General features: G+C 33.5%; 1 protein-coding gene across 2 annotated transcripts in view; it reads right to left on the bottom strand.

Moving 5' to 3' along the window:
• The window catches only part of LOC129954138 (carbohydrate sulfotransferase 5), an 83,950-nt gene that overhangs the window by 4,594 nt on the left and 56,262 nt on the right, over positions 1-23,094 (bottom strand). For both annotated transcript variants that reach the window (XM_056067840.1, XM_056067841.1), the window contains 2 exons: positions 1,252-1,431; positions 963-1,164 (listed from right to left, as the gene is read on the bottom strand). In XM_056067840.1, the coding sequence (XP_055923815.1) occupies positions 963-1,164; positions 1,252-1,431 (382 nt within the window). The remainder of the gene's footprint in view (positions 1-962; positions 1,165-1,251; positions 1,432-23,094) is intronic.

Below are 23,094 nucleotides of genomic sequence, written 5' to 3'. Positions count from 1 at the left end.
GAAGGAGGCATCCTTTGAAAATTTGTTCCAGCCATGGAGCTGCCACATCATGCAACTTTTGAAGCATAACTGGCAGTATGCCATCCATGCCTAGGGATCTATATGGAGAAAAAGTATTGATGGCCCACAAAATATTTTCTCTGGTTATAACGGAATTGACTTGCTCCACATGAGCTACGTTTAACTCTGTGGTTTCAAGCGATTCAGGGTTATCACTCTCGTAACCCGGAAAGTGCGTCTTCATCAGTAGCTCAAGAATTTCGGCTGGAAAGGCTGTCCAAGTTTCCATCAGGCTTTTTTTAGAAATGAAGGATTACAATGTTCCTTCGATAAAACTTTGCTGAGCCTTACGGAGTCCTTTATGTCTTCGATTGATTGACAGAATTCTTTTCAGCCTTGTCTTTTGGCTGATGACAGGGCTTGCTTGTAAATTTTAAGAGAGTCTTTATACGGTTGGTAAAACTTATGTTTGTGGCAGATATTGAAAATTGTCCTCGTCATTTTCCTAAGACTGGACAGTTCTTCATTCCACCACGAAGGAAGGGTTTTATGGCTATATTTAACTGGGCAAGAGACTCTAAAAGCTTTACTTATAGAAGTTTCAAAGGTTTTCACCTTTGATTCAAGGTCTCTTATCGATTCAGTGAGATTCGGTAAGTTTCATGGGTACTTCCCCCTGCGAGGAGTTTACAAATGCTCCAAAGAGTAATTGTTGTCATAAAAAGTATTTGCTTAAATAAGCTTTTCTATCCCTGACTTTATTTGCAATGCTTGGTAGTTTGTTAGTCACTAGGTCTTAGTTATCTACGAGCTTTTACGCCACCTAATTTATTTTTCTATCTTAGTTTTTTAATATTTATGTAGTCATATTAAGATTGTAATTAACCAATAGATTTTCTTAACACGCATCAATTTTAAATTTTGATCTTTTAATTAAATGTTGTATAGTAGCCATTTCTTACCTCTTCGATTGATAGATCATTCTTCCAATGGAATGGTGCTGACTTAGAATCTCTAAATGTGGAACTTACACCGCCAATATTAAGTTTAGTGTGTGTATCTAAGAATTCTTCCACCATAGGATCAAATGGTAACCCAAAGTATTGTAATATCTCTAGTGTCACTTCATATGGATTTACAGATAAATCTTCGTATCTTAGAGTTCTAGAAAAAAAAATATATTTACATACATTTTTAGAACACATCCTCTTTTGCGCTTGAAGCCCACAACGTCATTCATATAATACATACCTAAATCGGGACGGATATTTTTTTATGAGAACCTCTGCGGATTTGTAGTCATCTATAAGGTCATTGCACAAGTTCGAAGCTTCGTCGCAGTCGGGATTACCGGGGCACCAGAGGCGATGTTTCCGCGATTGCATTGTACCACGTGGGTCACGTACAAGCAAAAGTAATCGGACATTCAGGCTAAAAAATAAAAGAGAGAATGAAAATGAAATAAAAAAATTATAAAGCAAGGTGAAATTATCGACGTTTTAAATGTATGTTAGTTAAAAAAAATAGAGAGGAGAGTGGCCATTACTTTCTTTCATAGCGTCAATAGAATGAAACACAGCAAGCCATGAATAATTCGCCATTTGTTAAAAGCTAAAGAACCGTGTAGCGTGCGGTTACTATTAATCTCTTGACAGATTGGTTAATTTAAACAGAAGACTGAAGAGACGTGCTGAAAATTGTGAGAAGCTTATTCTATTGCCCTAGATTTATCATGCTCTTTAAGTTTTGCACGTATATTTACTTTGTTTATACTACGAGGAATTTCTTCATTTAATTATACAAAAATTGAATTCAGCTTAAGATGTTAGTATGGCAAATAAGTTTGTTATAATTTATTTTTCTTCAATGAATTAAGCAAAAGCTGTGTTACATGTTCAACCGTTTGGTTGAAATCACAGGTCCTGCACATAATGGCTTTCAATTGAGGAACGAAAAAGTCGGCGGTTACCTTTGACTTCAAAGTTCTTGCCAATATCGTTTTCAAATAACTACGGACCGATTACTACCAATACATACCCCACAGCCAGTTTTTGTGGATGTAACAGTGTCTCTATACCCGTTAATTTACAAGAATTATGTGGTTGGTGAAAAGATAACTAAACCAATTATATGTATTAAAACTGTAACTTAAATGTCCAATTTCAACGGTTATAGGTGTTGCTTTGGTATGAAGTTGAAAGAAAAGAATAAAAAGAAGTTTCCTTAGATCCATTTTGAGAAGAGAAATTCAACATGGGTATTTTTGAGAGATGAAGGGTGGTTTTTTTAAACGTTGGACGATTTAAAAGGTTTTCTACAAACTCTCAATTCTTAATCAAAAATTTAAGCAAGTTACCTCTATATGTAGGTATATTACTCTAGGACCATCATTGCAAACGGAAGTTATTAATCGCAGTTTTAATTTTTTAAGTAAATAGAAACACATAGGTTAGGTTAGGTAATAGTGGCTGTCCATTAAAGATGATCGACAGTTATAGACTGTTATAGAGTTTGTAGAGACGTAGTTCAGAGATTTGTAGCGGCCTGGCTGTCAGAGAATATACGGATATCAGATGTTGATATCACGTTTCCTTTGAGCCAAGACAAGACTTCTTTTATCGCCAAAAGTTCCGCCTGGAACACGCTACAATGATTGGGAAGGCGGAATGAGAGACTTAATTTCAGTCGTTCAGAGTACACACCTCCACCAACCCCTTCTTTTCTTTTTGACCCATCTGTGTAGAAATGGATTGATTCATCCTCCAAGAATGTCCTATCTTCCCAAAAACATCTGATAGGTATAGAAATCTGGAAGTTTCTGTCGAATTGTAGTTGGGGGATGGTGTAGTATGTGTGCTTTGGAATTGATTCTAAGTACCTTAGAATTACGGAGTGGCCAATGTTGTTGTTAGCCCACTGCGACGAAGCATTGAGGCGAATAGCAGAGTGATTCTGGGTTGTAAACCCCATTTATTACCAATAGCTTTTTTGCAAGAAAAGAGAGCTACAGTAGCTTTTTTGACTCTTTCCTGTACGTTGCGTTTCTCATTTAGTTTTTTGTCTAAGACAAGACCCAGGTATTTAGTCACGTCTGAGAATTTAAATTGGATTCCTTTAATATAGGGAGGGTTGACAAATGGAATTTTGTATCTCCTCGAAAATAAGACCAGATCGGTTTTGTGTGGGTTAACACCAATCCACATCGATCAGCCCAAAGTATTAGTCTGTCCAAGGCATTTTGTAAGAGTTTTTTTAGGATATTAAGATGCTTCCCTGAAACTGCTATAGCAACGTGTCGTCCGCATAGGCTATCACTCTGAAACCCTGCGCATCCAGGCTAGTTAGGATTTCATTCACCACTAGGTTCCAGAATAGAGGGGATAGAACACCACCTTGCGGTGTCCCTCTACTAACGAATCGTCTGCTAGAAGAGTTGCCCAGTTTTGAGTTAATTATTCTGCTAGCATTAAATGAATTAACTCCCGAAGCGAACTCTCTACATTTAGAGATGTCAGTGCAGATGTGATTGCAGATGTGTCCACGTTGTTAAAGGCACCTTCGATGTCAAGGAAAGCAACCATATTGAACTCTTTATAATGGAGGGAATATTCGATGGTGCGTACTAAAGTGTGTAACGCTGTTTCCACCGATTTACCCTTACAGTAGGCATGTTGAGACGAAGACAGAAGTCTTGTATCGATACGTACCCTTAAATGGATATAAATCAATCTTTCCAGGGTCTTAAGAAGGAATGATGATAGACTTATAGATCGTAAATCTATAGGATTGACTTGGGAGCATTTACCTGCTTTAGGTATAAAAACAACTTTAACTTCTCTCCATGCCGAGGGAACATGGACCAGGTAAAGACAGCTGGTAAAAATTGCCTCAAGGATTGGTGCAATTATATCAGAAGTCTTTTGTAATTCGACTCGTATTATTCCATCTGGTCCTGCAGCTTTAAATGGTTTGAAGCTGTTGAGAGCCCATTGTAGCTTATCCTTTGTGATCAGACCTTGTGGATATGTTGTATTTGAACTTGAACGTATATAACTGTTGCAAGTTTCGGTAAGAGAACTACCAGGAAAGTGAGTGTCCAATAGTAAGTTAAGCGATTCATTACTTGAATTTGTCCAGGAGCCGTCTGTAATTCAGTAATTTTGTATGTTGATAGCTTGCATTTACGAGTACTAAATAAATAAACCTCAAATCAAAACAATTTCATTCAAAATCAATGAATACTTTTTTTTTTTTAATATTTAAGGTCTTTACAAAAAAATATAACAAAGATAGTTGATTTGTCTTTGCATACATTAAAAATGATTTCAGAAAACATAATCATACATAGCTGTTTATCTGCTATCATAAATTTCGGCCAATGTGGAAATAAACGGATGCTTTAATGTTGAACAGAAAACATGCTCTTAAAGAACATTCAGCCGTTAATATATTAAAAAACACTAACTGAAAGAATTTAAAGCCATTATTAAAAAGAATTGTTAAACCAGAAAACGTCGAGCTCAGAAAGTTTAGGAACACAGAAATGTTTCATTTTTGTTTTGTTCACAAGCAACTTTACTTATATCAAAGGGAATTGTCCCGGCATTTGGTAATAATAAAATGACAAAAACAATCAAAACAAAATTCATTTGTGGACAGGGTAAGTAAAACCCATTTGTTTTTTTAAAACAAAATTTAATCAATAGTGAAAACAAATATTAATTCTCATTTATCAAATTGGATATGCTTGTGCGCTTAAAAATAATCTTCCTCGGCTGATAATTATAAACTAAAAAATAAATAGACACGTGATCTCATAGAATACACAATTCTTTAACTACAGCAGTAACACTCAACACAAAACTACCTAATCAGGAAGACAAAACTCTATCTAACCAATTTATCTTCGTTTTTTGTTCTCCTTGTTATTTAATCTAGATTCTAGCTAATGTATTTTCCAACTTATCTGCAATCTAAGTATTATTTATCCTCATTTTATCTTATAATATCCCTTTTTAGGTCATATTCAATTCAATGCTGGCCACGCACTGCACCCAAAGACGAGACAAACCACTTTCGGATTAGAATATAATCACAGAGTAATCCATTATAATGTTTTATCTACACTTAAAAAATAAGTGCTTAATAATTCAAGTGAGGTTCAGCCTGTGGATTATGTTTTTGAGTTAACTGCGTAAAATTTGTTTAATATGTAGTACCTAATGTGAACTAATCCTCGATTTACAGTTGTGTTCATAAAAATAGCAGTGCTCTCCGAATAAAACAAAATGGCCTTCAATATCAAAGTAATAAAATATTACATTAAACTTCTAATAACAAACTAAAATATTTTATTCATAATAACAGAAAATAAGTATTATCGATTTTTACCGTTAGTTTTGTCACAGTAAAAACTGTTTTTTAAATAAATGGCTGTCCATAAAAATAGGAGTGCATGACAAAGTACTGGATTTATTACTTAAGAAGCAAGACAAACTGTAATAAGTTATATAAAAGTATACAAATAATGTTAGCTTACAATTAGTACTTTGTTGAATAACCATTGTTTTTTACGACTTCTTCGCATCTACATGGCATCGAGACCACTAAAACCTGATACATCTCGATTGGTATTGCGTTCCACGAATCACGCACTGCTTCCCACAATTCTTTCGAATTCTTGGGTTTTAATTTATGAACTGCGTTCTCAACATCCCTCCACAAATTTTTGAAGGTGTTAATGTCGGGGGATTGAGCGGGCCACTATATAACGGATAACTTCTTCTGCGCAAACCATGAGTTTGCATTTTTTGACGTATGCTTTGTGTCATAGTCTTGTTGGTATACCCAAACCAACGGCATTTCCTCTTCATCATAGGATAACATAACCTATCCCCGATGGGATAAATAGGCCCGACCCCGTAGTATGAGAAACAAACCCATATCATAATTTTTCCTCCACCATGCTTCTCTGTTTTTATAGTGTACCGTGAATCGTTTGCTGCATTTTGGGGTCTTCTCACATATTCTCGACGACCCTTGGAACCAAAAAGAACGAATTTGCTTTCATCGCTACACAGAACATTGATCTATTTCTCTTTTGCCCATTCTCTATGCACTTTGGCAAACTCCATTTTCTTTGCCAAATGCCTTTCGTCAAGAATGTTACGACTTCGGGCTGGTAACTTCACTTCAAAAGACGTCTTCGTATTGTGACAGCGCTAACAGACAGTTGAAGTCCATTTCTTATTTTCCAAGAGCCTATGGTAGGGATCTGTTTTGCTAGCTGAACAATTTTTCTGTCAGTTCTTTCAGTAGTCATCCTTTTTGGGCCTCTTTTCGGTTTATTTTGTCTGTCTGTGCGTGCGTTTGTACGTACGTTCGTACGTCCGTACGTTCGCGACGTTTTTTTCGTAGTCCACAGCTCAAGAACCAGAAGAGATATCGATTTCAAATAAATTTTGTTATACAGATAGTAAGGCAGAAAGATGCAGAAAGGGCTCTCAAGAAAATTCGTGGGTGGTTTATTTTACCATAGTAGTTTGAAAAAAAGGTGAAAATTTTGGTTAACCCTAAATATCTTACGAACTAAAAACGCTAGAGACTTGAATTAAATTTTATATAATATACTGTAACGTGATATCAAAGAATTATATTTTTGAACGGTTTTTTTATAAATCAAAAAAAATGAAAAAAAAATTTGTCACCTCCAAAATTTTACGACTAAAATATGATTTCATCTCCAAAAAAATTTTGTTCAACGAAGAATAATGTTTTTGACATCTGATAAAATTTTGAGAAAAATAGAATTGACAGTTTTTTTTTTATAAAAAATAAAAATCTAAAAAAACATTACTCAAAATTGGTAAAAATTGAATATTGATTCAAATATCTTTTCAAAAACTTGAAATTTAGGCTTCAAACTTATTTTATCTTATAAGAAATATTATTTTCAACGTTCTGAAAAATGTTGAGAAAAATCGAATTGACATTTTTTTTACAAAAAATAAAAACCTAAAAAAAAAAATTAATAAAAGTTGGTAAAAATTGATTTTCGACTCAAATATCTTTTCAAAAATTTGAGATAATAGCTTCTAACTAATGTTTACTTATAAAAAATATTGTTTCCAACATTCGATAAAATTTTGAAAAAAATCGAATTGACAATTTTTTTATAAAAAATTAAAAACCGAAAAAAATTAACAAAAGTTGGTAAAAAATGATTTTCGACTCAAATATCTTTTCAAAAATTTGAGATAATAGCTTCTAACTAATTTTTACTTATGAGAAATATTATTTTCGACATTAGGTCAAGTTTTGAGAAAAATCGAATTGATATTTTTTTTACAAAAAATAAAAACCTAAAAAGAAATGTATAAAAGTTGGTAAAAATTGATTTTCGACTCAAATATCTTTTCAAAAATTTTAGATATTGGCTTTAAACTACTTTTATCTTTCAAAAAATATTGTTGTTAACATTCAGTAAAATTTTGAAAAAAAAAATCGAATAGACAGTTTTTGTACAAACAAATTAAAAACCTAAACAAAATTTAACAAAAGTTGGTAAAAATTGATTTTCGACTCAAACATCTTTTCAAAAATTTGAAATATTGGCTTAAAACTAATTTTATCTTATAAGAAATATTGTTTTCAACATTCGATAAAATTGTGAATAAAATCGAATTGACATTTTTTTTTTGCAAAAAATAAAACTTAAAAAAAATGCAATACTAAAACTTTGTAAAAATTTACTTTCGACTCAAACAGCTTTTTACAAAATAAAAATATGGGCTTCAAACTTATTTTATTTCACAGAAAATATTGTTTTTTATATAAAAATCCAGTCCGTTTTTCAAAGAAAATAGTAAAAATTGATACGAGTACATATAGACAAACTTTTAAGCAAGACAAATCGATAGACGGGATGGGAAGTTATCAGTGTGGGTCGCATCTCAGCCTCTTTTTACTTATAAAACCAAGAGCACTGCTATTTTTATGAACACTTTATATCCATAGAGTTTGAAATAATGTGTGTCCACCGGGAGAAGTAGAGTATGACTTCAAGCTAAAAGCCTATAATATGAAAACAAAAGACCGTTAGATGCAAGTAACATGTTATTTTTTTTTGTAAGAATTTCCGTCATTTAAATGATTGACAATGTAATAAAATGTGGCCAGCGCTGCTGTTTCTTTAAACACAACTGTATAGTATACATTATGTCTACCTAGAGGTGCAGTTAAAAATTAAACTATTGTAATCATGTTTTAACAACATCTTAACAAGATTAATATATTTTGTTTGCAATTACTAGAAAATATGAACACATAATTGTTAGGAATATTGTATGCTTTTGTACTTTGGGCTCCAGAAGCTTCGAGAAAGCAATGATTGCTGTGCCTGTGCTTATAGCACATACACATTATTCTATGTATATTAAAAGAACTTTTCTCACTTTATAGCCAACGAGGTTAATGTTACACAACTTAGTATAGGTTCCATCCGTTGTCCATGTGATTGTGCAGCGTTCCATGGAGATTTTAATTTCGCTTACTTCGGTCCAACATTCACAGACATTACAATAATTACAAAAATGTACATACAAAATGAATAAAAGGCAGGATGTTTGATAAATAGGTACCTAATTAAAATAATAAATAGAGAAAATAACTGATATTTAAAAGTGATTGTAAAGCAAAATATAGTTTCCCAAAGTTTATTAATAGAGCCCATGTGCAACTACTGTGCATACGATAAAATTGTTGATAAAATGTAAAAATTTAAAATGGTTTTGCTGTAGTTGCAAATCGTTTGTTCTTTTTTCAACCGGAAGTAATGCTCACAATAATTTTATTGTGATTACAATTACAATTTGATTATCTTCTTTGTTGTGGATTGTTGTGTTCAATTTGCAAAGATTAAGAAACTACTATGGCATTCCAAGGGTGTGATGAATTTTAGAATTACTTTCCTACACACTTTTGGCTTTAAGAGTTTCATTGTACAAGTACGGGTATCACCAAACAACTAAGTAATTATACCTTTAGCACTTGTGTAAGGCAAATCTAAAAAAACGTTTAATGTTAATGACATATCTACTTGTTTAAACGTTTCTTAATTTTGATCTACAAAATCTTTATAGGCAACTTTCTTTAGTATGTCAACGACTTTTTAAAAATTATTTCACGATATCAAACATTTTAATCATGATCATCCAATAAAAGTTAATCTCAAGTTTAAGCATTGGTTTTATAAGCTTGGGGTTGAAGTTTCGCAAGTTATCTGACGAACAAACATTTTTAGGTGTATTCAAAATAAATTATTTTTTTTTTAACAAATAAAAGTGACAACTGCCCCTCCTTTACGCTTTAAAGGCATTTTGGTTAATGTATAGTATACTTTGTAAAGGGTGTCCCAAAAGTATTGGCAACCCTGAAAAAAAGCAATTTGACAGCTAACAGTATAGGGTTATTAAAAATGGAGCGTTACACGATAGAACAACTTGTCTTCATTATTAAAGAATATTTCAAAAATAGTGAAAGCTTGGCGGTTGCAGTTCGAAAATTTCATACAAAATATGGTCGGAATAGTGTTTTAACTTCGTCAACTATGAAGAGATTAATTGAAAAATTCATGGAGACTGGATCAGTTGGAGACGCCAAACACACAGGTCGTCCAAAAACAAGCCGTTCAAATGTGAATGTCGAAGTAGTGCGTGAGAGTGTTGCTGACAATCCAGGAACCTCAATTCGACGTCGTGGACAAGAATTGCAAATTTCAAGAACCTCTATACAGCGTATACTCACCAAAGATCTGTGTCTTCATGCTTACAAAATTCAATTAACACAACAATTAAAGCCTAATGACCATGGACAGAGAAGAGAGTTCGTTGAATGGATTATTGAACATCAATAAATGGACCCTGATTTTTCGAGCAAAATCATCCTAAGCGATGAAGCACATTTTCATCTTGATGGCTTTGTCAATCGCCAAAATTGCCGCATTTGGGGTTCGGAGAACCCACATGTGATTGTCAAAAACAAATGCATCCACAACGCGTGACTGTGTGGTGTGGATTTTGGGGTGGAGGCATAACTGGCCATATTTTTTTTGAAAATGATGCTGGTCAAGCAGTGACTGTTACTGGTGCTCGATATCGCGACATGATTACACAGTTCTTTCTGCCAAAATTGGATGATATTGATGTGTCCAATATGTGGTTTCAACAAGACGGTGCCACATGTCATACAGCCCGTGAAACAATTCAATTACTGCATGAGACATTTTCAGGTCGTGTACTCTCTCGTTTCGGTGATCAAAATTGGCCTCCTAGATCGTGTGATTTAACACCATTAGACTTCTTTTTATGGGGTTATTTGAAATCACAAGTCTATGTCAACAAGCTCACAACCACCCATGCATTAAAGGAGGAGATTCAACGCTGCATCAACGAAATTCAGCAACATTTATGCAGAATGGTCATGGAAAATTTCAACAAAAGAGCGCATGTGCATGCAAAGCCGTGGAGGCCATTTGTCCGATGTGTTATTCCATACATAACCCTATCCTATGTACTTTACGAGTCAATAAAAATATAACTATCAAAAGACTAAAAACAGCGTTTTCTATTTAATTCAAATCTTGCGTTAATTTTGGGACACCCTTTATTTGTTTTTTTTTTGCCTTCTATGAAAATTGATTAAGAAAGTACTCTTTAAATTCTTAATTGGACATCATAATAATGTTACCGTTAATATAACACAGCCTTTTCATGACGTGTTAGCTTTACTTTTTCCAAAAAATAGTAAACCGTAAAAGTAAGAAAAGTTTATATTTTTTTTGCCATGTCATGCTATAACTAATTTTTTTCAAAAAAAAGAAATATATAGGGAAAATATGCGATTTTACTCTTATAACGTGCAACTTATTACAACTTATGCCCTTTATACCATATCCAAGATACGCAATACAATCACCAAATCTCAAAGCAAATACATACCTACTATTATACTATTTGATTAATATTGTCACCTTTCATTCTAAATACAAATAATATAAAATTAGAAACCGTAGTCACAAACAAATTTTTCTTTTGAAAGCGAAAACATTTGCTATAATAAACGAACAGATAACTAAACCCGTTTGTCCAACGCAAGTCCTTTCAACTTCATTTAATCGAAAGTATTTGGCTCCATAAACCGGTCATTCAGACTTGATAATGCGTTTCCGTACTGGTTTCTTCTTTTCCTGATGGTTTATCATGTCCATACACATTCGTCCGTAATATTCTTTGCAGTATCAGTACAAATCAAATTATAATACTCCATAAGCAAAATAATGCAGACATAAATAAATAATTAAGCCAGCAAAAAAATACCCGAATATGTCCTGCCACCCGTTTTGTCTTTGGAGAGACAAAAAATCAAAATCAGGAATTCCCCTGTGCCACATGTTTTTAAAGATGTTTTTTGAGCCAAGTGGGTCAAGCAAATGTGCTTCAAAGATACACATACGTTTTACGTATAAATAAAATGTGCATATGGCTTGGTCGCCAGTGGCATTTTTTTGAATTATTTTAATTTACACAAATGCCCAGACAAAAAATGATATGCAATGCGATATATGCACATCACACATTATGTAGTTAAATATCCGTAAATATAATTTTACTGTCTGAACGTCTATCACTGTACAGTTCTGGTTTGAAACACGAATTACTTTTTGCGTGGGACATCCCATACATACATAAATAAACTTTTCGAAATAGGAAATCGAGGACAGAAGAACTGCAACAGCATCTGTAAATTGCAAGGCACGCACTTAAAAGTTAAACTTTTGCTCTATTGTCGATTGTGGTTGCAGATGAAACGGTGCGAATTTAACGATGAAATTGCAAACTATTCTAGTTTTATGGTCGCTTATGACCACTAACAACACACTCATGACACATTTGCTACGTGAAAGCATGATGATAGAATGGTGCTAGAGGACTTTTCACTCATATATGGTATTTTAAGTCTAAGTTTAAAAACATTTCCTATCTCTGGACCTGGTTATGGAGAAGACTACCTAACACGACCATTGGCTTGACCGTTGCATTGGATGGAAGCTGGATGCCTTAATGGTACGTGACTTTTAGAATATTTCTTACTTTTGAGTAAAAATAAGTTTTGTCATCATCGACATCAAATACTTCAAAAGATTTTTTTAAAGTAAAAATTCAAAAATGTACATATTTTAATAATGAAAATCTTTGAAAGTTTTATATTTTTGATACCAGATTTCATTCAATCTGAATAAGAGATAAAGACACTTTACGCTTTCTACGCTACTCATCCAAAATGTTTTTAAGAAATGCATTCTGGTTTGTTTTACCCTTTGTGAATCTATATTATATATAAAAAACAAATAGTTAATATTGAAAAAGTAATTGATTAAATAACTGCTTTTTCTTTTGTTTTGTAGTTTAGTTTTAAAAATTACTAACTTCCCATAGGATGTTATTGTAATGGGTCCGATTTGTCAAATTGAAAATTTTGACATTTCTCGACGTTTCCTAAATAAATAAAGTCGAAATAAAAGCTTTTTAGAAAGATGTCTTTGCGTGCGTGTGTACGTACGTCCGTACGTCCGTACGTTCGCGACGTTTTTTTTTGTCCTCCATAGCTCAAGAACCAGAAAAGATATCAACTTCAAATAAATTTTGTTATACAGATAATAAGGCAGAAAGATGCAGAAAGGGCTCTCAAGAAAATTGCGTGGGTGGTTTTTTTTACCATAGCAGTTTAAAAAAAATTTTGGTTAACCCTAAATACCTTACGAACCAAAAACGCTAGAGACTTGAATTAAATTGTATATAATATATTGTAACGTGATACCAAACAGGTATATTTTTTGAAAAAATCAATATAATGGTTTTTCTTATAAATCAATAAAACTGAAAAAAAAAATTTGTCACCTCCACAATTTTACGACTGAAATGATGAATAATTTCATCTCTACAACAATTTTGTGCAACGAAGAATAATGTTTTTGACATCTGATAAAATTTTGAGAAAAATCTTATTGACAGTTTTTTTTTATAAAAAATAAAAATTAAAAAAAAAAACATTACTCAAACTTCGTAAAAATTAAATATCGATTCAAATTTTTTTTCAAAAACTTAAAATTTAGGCTTCAAGCTTATTTTATCTTATAAGAAATATTGTTTTCAACATTTTGAAAAATGTTGAGAAAAATCGAGTTGATAGTATTTTTACAAAAAATAAAACCTAAACAAAAATTAATAAAAGTTGGTAAAAATTGTTTTTCGACTCAAATATCTTTTTCAAAATATGAGATAATAGCTTCTTACTAATTTTTTCTTATAAGAAATATTGTTTTCAACATTAGGACAAATTTTGAGAAAAATCGAATTGACAGTTTTTTTACAAAAAATAAAAACCTAAAAAAAATGTATAAAAGTTTGTAAAAATTGATTTTCGACTCAAATATCTTTTCAAAAATTTTAAATATTGGCTTCAAACTAATTTTATCTTATAAGAAATATTGTTTTCAACATTTGGTAAAATTTTGAAATAATTCGAATTGACAGTTTTTTTTACAAAAAATAAAACTCTAAAAAAACAATACTAAAGCAGCATTCACTTGAGCGCGACCAACGAACGACGAATGAATTACAAAATGTGAGTTTGTATACGTTTGAAGATATATTTTCACACAAATTCTTTACAAAACGATAGCAATTTAATTTTTATTTGATTTATGATGCATACTTTTACTTTTCAATATCATATATATTAATAAATTTAAGAAAACAAATTTATTCGTCGCGAAAAAAATTATAGTTGATACGAACTGTCAAACTTTATTCGCGTTCCACATTATCCACACTAGCAACGAATAAAATAATCGCGCGTATTTAACCTAAATAAATAATTCTTGTTTTGGTTTCGGTGGTCAAAGTCAAACTTCATTCGCGACGAATTAAAAACTCTCATGTGAAAGAAATGTCAAAATCGACGTTCATTCGTTAGTCGTGCTCATGTGAATGATGCTTAAAACTTGGTAAAAATTTACTTTCGGCTCAAAAATTAAAAATATTCAACTTCAAACTTATTTTATTTCACAGAAAATATTGTTTTCAATATTCAGTAATTTTTATATAAAAATCCAACAGTCCGTTTTTTCATAAAAAATAAAATCTACAAAAAATAGTACTCAAATTTGGTAAAAATTGATACGAGTACATACTTTTAAGCAAGACAAATCGACAGACGGAATGGGAAGTTATCAGTGTGGGTCGCATCCCAGCCTCTTTTTTTTATGAACATATAATACAATAATAAAAGGTGGTTTTTAGATGTTTGATTTTCAATAAGAAATACAACGAATATAATTTAATGTTATGGCCAAGAATTTAGCTTAATTATAAATATTTATAAGGGTTTGCCATTATGTTTTACAAATAATTTCGATCAAGTACCACGGCTGCTGTACCAATTGCTTTACAATTATGAATACAATACCAACAATTGGAAAATTGTCTAGCTTATTGTGGTGTAAAAGCAATAAATTATCAAAATTAATACAATTTTCCAACTATGAGTGTTTAACTGAGGTAGAAAATAAATATATATGCCGTTAGAGGCACTGGTACATAAATGTATATTGTATTCGCATTTAAGTGATGTGAACTTTGAGAAGTTGAAGACTTACTCATCAACAGATGTTGCTATCAACTCGTTTTATTCAATATAGTCAAACCACTCCTTCTTTTTGCCGTTGGTACAAAATAATATTGCATCCGACTAAATCGTGTGTGGTTTCAAGGTGATTGCATCACATATTTAGTGACAAAATTGCGATGAGCCATGGAAAATTTATATTCCGATGCTTTAGTTTTTGATTAATTTTACCTAATTCTTTTTTGTAAGTAGAAATTTTTACTGCATACATTTATTTGTGATGACGTTGTCATTCGTGTTGAAGAAAAAATATGTAAATATTTAGAATGTTTTCAACCTTTCTCTGTAAGAGTATTTGATAAAGCACTAGAATTGCTGGTTTTATAGTACCAAATACCAATTAGTTGTAGTATCTTAAAACTTTCGAGTTAATTGGATATACATAGAAAATTTAGTATCTCTAGTCCAGTCTAATAAATTTCGAGTACCTCAAAGCTTTTCTTTCCCTGTTGTAAAAATTTTAGATGACATACAAATTCTGTGCAATAATTACCACTAAACGGTGATTTGGGTGCTTGACTTCGTCAAGATTTTTCATAGGCTGCATCATGAAGTATTATGTCAACATTTTATTTTATTAACTTCCCATAGGAAGTTATTCTAAATAAAAACCTAAAAAAAATTATTACTCAAAGTTGGTAAAAATTGAATTTCGACTCAAACATCTTTTGAGATTATGGCTTCAAACTTATTTTATCTTATAAGATATATTATTTTCAACATTCAAAAACATTTTGAGAAAATCGAATTGACAGTTTTCTTAGAAAAGATAAAAAACCCAAACAAAAATTAATAAAACCTGGTAAAAATAGACTTTTGACACAAATATCTTTTTAAAACTTTGAGATATTGGCTTTAAACTACGTTAATCTTTCAAAAAATATTGTTGTCAACACTCAGTAAAATTTTGAGAAAAATCGAATTGACAATTTTTTTATGAACAAAAATAAAAACCTAAAAAAAATACTAAAACTTGGTAAAAATGTACTTTTGGCTCAAATAGTTTTTCAAAAATTAAAAATATTGGCTTCAACCTTATTTTATTTCACAGAAAATATTATTTTCGATATTCAATAAAATATGATTTAAAAAAAAATAGTATACGCAAATTTGGTAAAAATTGATACATATAGACAAACTTTTAAGCAAGACAAATCGACAGACGGGAAGGGGAGTTATCAATGTGGGTCACATCCCAGCCTCTTTTTTATTTTATTTTATCGTTATCATAGTTCATGTTGGAAGATCATCTGAATACAAATCTTTACATTCTGGAGCCCCCCAAGCATTAATATTTCGACCAATTTAATTTTGTTTATTCATAAATGATTTTTTCTAGTGCTTTTTTAAATCTATCATTCAACCTTCGAGCAGATGATGTCCAATTTGTTGAGAAAAAAAGTGAACGGTAACTCAGATTCGTACGAACTTGCGAAAGCTGAAGCTTTTCACTAATATTTTTTCTTTTTCTAATTGGCTATACTATATAACATGTTTTACAAACATGACTTCTATTCACAAGCGGCTTGTAACTTTTAATAGTAAAATTAGGTAAGTTTCAGGACTGCGTCGATACAATCGAAATGTACATTGTCACGTTCTTGTACTAGGTCACACCTTTCCATAATTTTCTAAAGTAAGATGTTGTCAGTGCATGCACATCCTCGTCAAAAGCAAATTTCTATTAAAATATTCAATTTTACTTATCCAACAGGACTCGAAATGTTATTGAGCCTGCTTTTAAATAAAACTTAAACTTTAACCCTTTATGAACATGCATAATTCACGCTGCTCCATAAAGGTTGGAAACAACTTAACAGAACCTTTCGATGTCAAAAAAGGTTTTAGACAAGGTGATACGCTGTCTGGTGATTTTTTTAACATCGTGCTTGAAAGAATAGTGCAGAGCTCACACGTCAACACTAGAGGCACTATCTTTAAAAGTCTGTCCAATTACTGGCATATGCTGATGACATTGACATAATCGGAAGAACTCAGCGTGATGTCAATGGGGCTTTTGTGAGTATTGAGGCAGAGGCGACAAAAATGGGTTTAACGGTTAATGAGGGCAAAATAAAGTACATTCTGTCGTCAAGAAAGGACATACAACACCGACGTCTTGGTCAAAACGTCACAATCGACAGACGTAACTTTGAGATAGTCAAGGACTTCGTCTACCTAGGCTCCGCTGTAAACGCAGAAAACAACACCAGCGCTGAGATCAAACGCAGAATAACTCTTGCTAACCGCTGTTTCTTTGGACTAAGAAAGCAATTGAGTGGTAAAGTCCTCTCTCGAGGGACCAAAGTGTTGCTATATAAGACCCTTATCATCCCCGTCCTGCTATAGGTTGCAGAAGCATGGACTATGACAAAAGCGAATGAAAGCACCTTGGGTCGCTTCGAGAGAAAAGTTCTTCGTGTGATCTACGGTCCCGTATGCATCGAAGGGGAGTGGAGGAGAAGATGGAACGACGAGCTGTACGGGCTGTACAGCGACGTAGACTTAGCCAGAAGGGTAAAAGTCCAACGACTAAGATGGCTGGGTCACGTAGAGCGCATGGAAACCAATGATCCGGCCCGGAAAGTCTTCGAATCCACACCCACACGACAGCGCAGTAGAGGAAGACCGCGGATCAGGTGGCGCGCACAAACGGAAGGTGACCTCACCCAACTTGGAGCGCGAAACTGGAGACAGCTAGCTAGGGACCGAGCTAGATGGAGGAGTTTGTTGGGTGAGGCCCTAGTTCACACAGGACTGTAGCGCCACCTTAAGTAAGTAAGTAAGTAAGTAAACTTTAAGCTATTCTATACATATCTGCGGTATAATTTATGTAAACAGTCAACAGCAATGTTTAATATTCTGTTTTCTTATTTTTGTTCTTTAATCTCTTCAACCGTTTAACCTGTTATACAGAGTTTTTCATTAAGAAATTTAATTTTTATAGTTTTAAAAACTTCGTAAGAGAAATGAATGGATGTTTAATGTACGTAGCTTCAACTAAAAAAGATAAGATACCGGTGGCAGGAAACGTTGCTTGTGTGTGTACCTGTGCCTGCCTTCTTGTTGAAAATAAAAGCCATCCAAGAGCTAAGTCGTTATGCAGAATAAAGTCTAATGTTGTTTGTGGAATGCATAATTCCAAGCATCGACAAGGAATCGTCAAACTTGGGTTTTCGCTAACACTATGCCCTATGGCAGTAATATTTACAGCAACAGTTTCGATTCATCACACAACTAACTTGTTAATAACAGCCAAATTGAACCACCAATTTTACTTTGGCAGCCAAGAAGGTGCTTCGCTTCTACTGAAAAATTACTCAGTATTGTGATTTATATAATTTATTAATTTTAAGTATAATATGCTCTGCTATTTATATATCTACCACGAGAATCGTTCAAGATTATTATTTGAATTATGGCTCGCGGTGCAATTTTTGGCAAAATCAAACAACAAATCCACATAGTTGAAGCTTAAATTAAGAAATTTAGTAACAAAACTGTATAATTTTTATTTGTTTTCGAACTTCTTTTGTACGGGTTTAAACGGGTATAATATTTTAAAAACAATCAACTTAAAGATTGAAGTGCAAAATAAAGAAAAAAAGAATAAGAATAAGTAGGTAAATTCACTTCGTAAAATCCATTCCCAAATACAAATCTCATTTATACTACAACACTATACCTACGTACTTATATATTTATTATCATGAAAGGTTAGTGCGGTTTGAGATATCTTTTTTTGTATGTTGTATTTCATATTTTTTAATTTGTTGTACCATGTGTGGAAATAATTCTCAGTACCAAGGTCAGTCAAAAGCATAAAACACAAATCCATCTACCGCGGACTGGTGGGTTGGTGGCGACGCATGGCGGCCGGCGGTGACGCGGTGGGCATTGCGCGCGGTTATAGGCTAAATGTGCTGGCAAAACGTGCTGGAATAAATGAGGTAAACTGTATTTAAGAGATTTGCATACAATGCAATTAAATAACTCAATGGTTATGATGAGTACTGTTTGTGATTGTTTCTCGATGGGAATTCCGGTTGTTCTTTTGTTTGCTCGTAAGTCATAAGCTCTAATAAAAGTTTAACGAATTAATAAAACAAACGCTGAACAAATTATTCAGTATGAGTGTTCTTTAAGAACTTGTTTAGTGTGTAGTCAGTTCCAAGCACATTTACCGAGCTTGCTATTTTTCATTAACTCTTTTTTATTGGGTTGGTGTCCAAGGATAAACAACTTCAAAGTGATCGATTGGCTTTAAGTGGCATATTCTGAATCAAAGACTTAATGATTTGTTAAATATAAAATTATTTTATGATGAACTTAAAGCTCATTTGTCATAATTTATCTAACTATTTAAACATATACATAAACAATATTCAAACTTCTCACCTTCTCAAACTTAATTGAATAGTTTATATACATCACGATATTATACAGAACATAAGACCATTATATAAAAAATTGTATGATTGTAATCGACGCAGAGTAAATTAAATTTTTGGTGAGTTTAAGATAAAAACCAAATAATGCCAACATTTTCTTTTTTATCGCCAATATAAAGTTAAGATGCAAATCTTGTTTCAAAGAATAATAAACTCAAATGTTTGTTGTTTCAAAGTATGTATTTGGAATATTCTGCATCTTTTTTACATAAATCTGGTCCCAGCGCTATAAATATTTATTATCAGCAAATAAGCAAATAAATAAAGTAGCCATACTGCCTAGCTGTCCGAATTTCTCACGTTTATATTATTTGAAGTAGATAGTAGTGCGTTGGACTGTCGAACGATGGAACGGACAATTCCAAAGTACAAAGAACGGGACCAAATGGACGCTTACAGAAACGCGACTATTGACGCACTACGTAGGCACAAGAGTGGCTTACTGACAAGACTCAAAAACTTGTACAGACGACTTACAGACCCACGCGACTTGGAGGTTAGGACACTGAAGTCGTCAATAAAAAATGTCAATCTGTTGATTAAGGAGAACTACAGGCTATCAATTAACAAGTACTGGGACCGCAAGATCCGGTCAGTTAATTCGAGTGACCCTAGTATGTTCCCCAAAATCAACAAGATATTCAGGAAAAAAAACGATAATGACCTTCCGTGTCTTAAATTCCAAAGAACTGAAGAGAACAGAGACGTACTAATGACAGCGCAAATAGATCCAGAGGAAGCCATCTTTGACGATGACTTTTACATAATTGAAGATCCGAAGGAAAAAGTGGAGCCGGTGGGTGCTGCTTTCCAGCAAGGGTACAAGGTGAATGTTAGCATTCGCCCCCTACTTAATCACTTTTACCTCCGTAAAGATATCACACATTGGCGATCTGAGAACCGCGGTTTCATGCGGTTCAATGACGATTCCTTGGCAAATGCCATAACCGCCGAGCAAACGGGACCAAGTCTCTTGTTAGTGACGAAGGTTGAGCTTCAGCTCATCTTCAACTCAATAAAAAACAAAAAGTCAGCAGGTGTCGATGGTATATCCAACATTGTACTAAGACATTTACCGACGGAAGCAATTGACATTTACACCACGCTCTTCAATAATGCACTGAATAATGCATATTATCCATTGCATTGGAAGACCGCTGTGGTTCATTATTTCCCGAAAAAGGGAAAGGACAACTCCAACCCGTCAAATTTTCGGTCGATAAGTCTTCTTCCGAGCATCAGCAAAGTTTTCGAAAAGATCATTAATAGTGCTCTGACTAAGTGGGCTGCGGACAACAAAATAATTCCGGATAAACAGTTCGGGTTCAAGGCGGGTCATGACACAATTCATGCTGCGTCTAAACTCGTTTCTGATATCCAATGGAATAAATCAAAACAACAATGCACAGGTGCTGTTCTGGTTGATTTGGAAAAGGCCTTTGACACCGTATGGTTAGAGGGTCTTTACCTAAAACTGAGCAGGCTTGGCATAAGCAAGCCATTGTTGTATATACTTTATGATATGCTTAACGGTTTGTTGTCAAAAGTGGCAATGTAACTTCTACCACAACATTCCCAATTAAAAATGGTCTTCAACAGGGAGCGGTGAATTCGCCGATTCTCTTCAGCATTTACACATTTACAAGATTCAGCGATATTGCGACGACTGGAAACTGAAAATAAATGTCCAGAAGTCGGAGACAATTCTGTTCCGGACTCCGTTGAATAGGGCCACGAGGGATACGTGCAAGAATTGGCGCAAGATGGTCATCGTTCATCTTCACGGGCAGCTATTGGAGAGCAAAAGTGTAGTGAAGTACCTCGGTATCTGGTTAGATCAGTATTTATATTTTGACAGACATATAAATGCTGCTCTGACCAGGGCCAGAGGAGCCTTCGCTCTGACGAAACGGCTGTTTTTTAGCAGTCGTCTTGACCCCAGAGTGAAGGTAATTTGCTATATGGCCCTCATACGGCCAATGATCGTTTATAGTTGTCCTGTGTGGTTCAACGTTGCCCCTTCCCAGATGGAGAAGTTTCGGGTGTTCGAGCGGCAGTGTTTACGACGCTGTACCGGCTTATATCGAACATCCGAATCTTCTTATGTGCATTACTATTCCAACGAGGTCCTATACAACGGGGCTCGAATCAACACACTTGACAATTTCGGTCTAAAACTCGTTCAAGGTCACATTGCAAGAGCTATGTCTTCGACCAACAATTTAATTTTCGGGGAGTTCTATCCGAACGACGAGTATTTTGAGAGTGCACGCTTGAGCGGCTTCATTCCACCAGAGGCATTCCTCTTTTTAGACAGATGCGGTCTGATACTGGATAGATTGGCAGTTCCGCTAATCTACCACGTCAGACGACGAACCGTGGATAGGCGACTCCTGTACAATCGGGACATCATGGCACAAGGCGGAGCAGAGTTCCTTCGGTTCAGTAGGGCTGTGTCCGAACGGGACCGAACTGATAGGGTGAAGCAAGAGAACCAGTTTTGGTGGCTTCAATCGGCACTTGATATAGGGTAGTCGGGATGGGGTTTTAAAAAAAGCGAAAAAAAATACAAAAAAAAAAAAACAAAAAAAAATTAAAAAAAAAAACATTAATAAAAATAAATAAAAAATAACAAAAAAAACGACAACAAAATATGAAAAACAAAAATGTTAGATAGTTAGATTTGCGCTGTGGTTGTTCTAGTTTTAAGTAGTTTATAGGTAGAATAGGTAGTTTAAGTTAGTTTTAAGTTTTATATTAGGACCTAATTTTAAGTAGTTTGTAAGTAAAAATAAAAAAGGATATTGATATAAGTTTTTTTTTTTTCAAATTTTCTAATAAATACAAAAATAAATGAAGTAAAATAGATCTTAGGGCCGAAAGGCATTAGTAGTTAGTGTTATAGTTTATCTTAGAGTGTCCGTATGGGACGACTAAGTTAGTTGTAAGTTATGGATAATTAGGTTAGTTTTATGAATTTTTGTCTAGCTTTAAGATACGTTAAGAATGAATTAATAAAAATGAAATACAAAAAAAAAAAAGTGCGTTGGACTGTCATGCAAGGGGCCTTGGGTTCAATCCCTGCATGTGCCATCTTAATTTAAAAAATAAATTTTCGCGGGTACTGCCTCTTGCGAGGAATTGACAAATCCTTCAAGAGTAATTCTTGTCATGAAAAAGTGATTTCTTAAATTAGCCGTTCGGATTCGGCCTAAAAATTGTAGGTCCCTTCCATTCCTGACAACAGTACTCGCACACAGGAATGGTTGAAAGTTGTAAGTCACTAGGCCCTGGTTAACAACGGACTGTTGCGCCACCCGATTTATTTATTTATATTATTTGTACATTCCGTTCAAATTTCAAACTGTAATATTTAAACGTTAATAATTTAGATCCTTAACATAATCCCACTTTTATTCTTTTATCAACATTTTTTCTCAGTTCTTTTAAGGATTTTTCCATTGTCAATATTTTAAATTTGATAAAGTCATTGTTGTTATTATTGTAAGCTCAACTTCTACACTGTCATATTACTAAAATATGTTTACTGTAATATTTTACCCAGTCAATTTTTAACGTTCTCGCGGTATTAAGAAAATAGTATTCTAGAAACTTTAACAATGTGTCAATTTAAATTAAAGACTAGCTAGTCGGCACTACAACATAGCCACACTCTGTCTCCCTTGAATCAGTAGCGCATTTATGGTTTTATAAAATGGTTAAATAATTTGCTTCCAACACATGCATGTATATATGTATACAAAAGCTTAAGCACAACCTGTAAGAAAACTCTTTTTCGTTGACAAATTGACCTCGTTTTCATGTTTAAATACCAAAGTTAGGAAAAATTTCATCACTGACGTTGCTAACATCATCATCGTCACTGTCAACATTTCAA

The sequence above is a fragment of the Eupeodes corollae genome, chromosome 1, assembly GCF_945859685.1.
Source record: "Eupeodes corollae chromosome 1, idEupCoro1.1, whole genome shotgun sequence".
Lineage (NCBI taxonomy): Eukaryota > Metazoa > Arthropoda > Insecta > Diptera > Syrphidae > Eupeodes > Eupeodes corollae.
The sequence above is the reverse complement of the archived record's forward strand: the minus strand, read 5'-3'. Positions and strand labels throughout refer to the sequence as shown.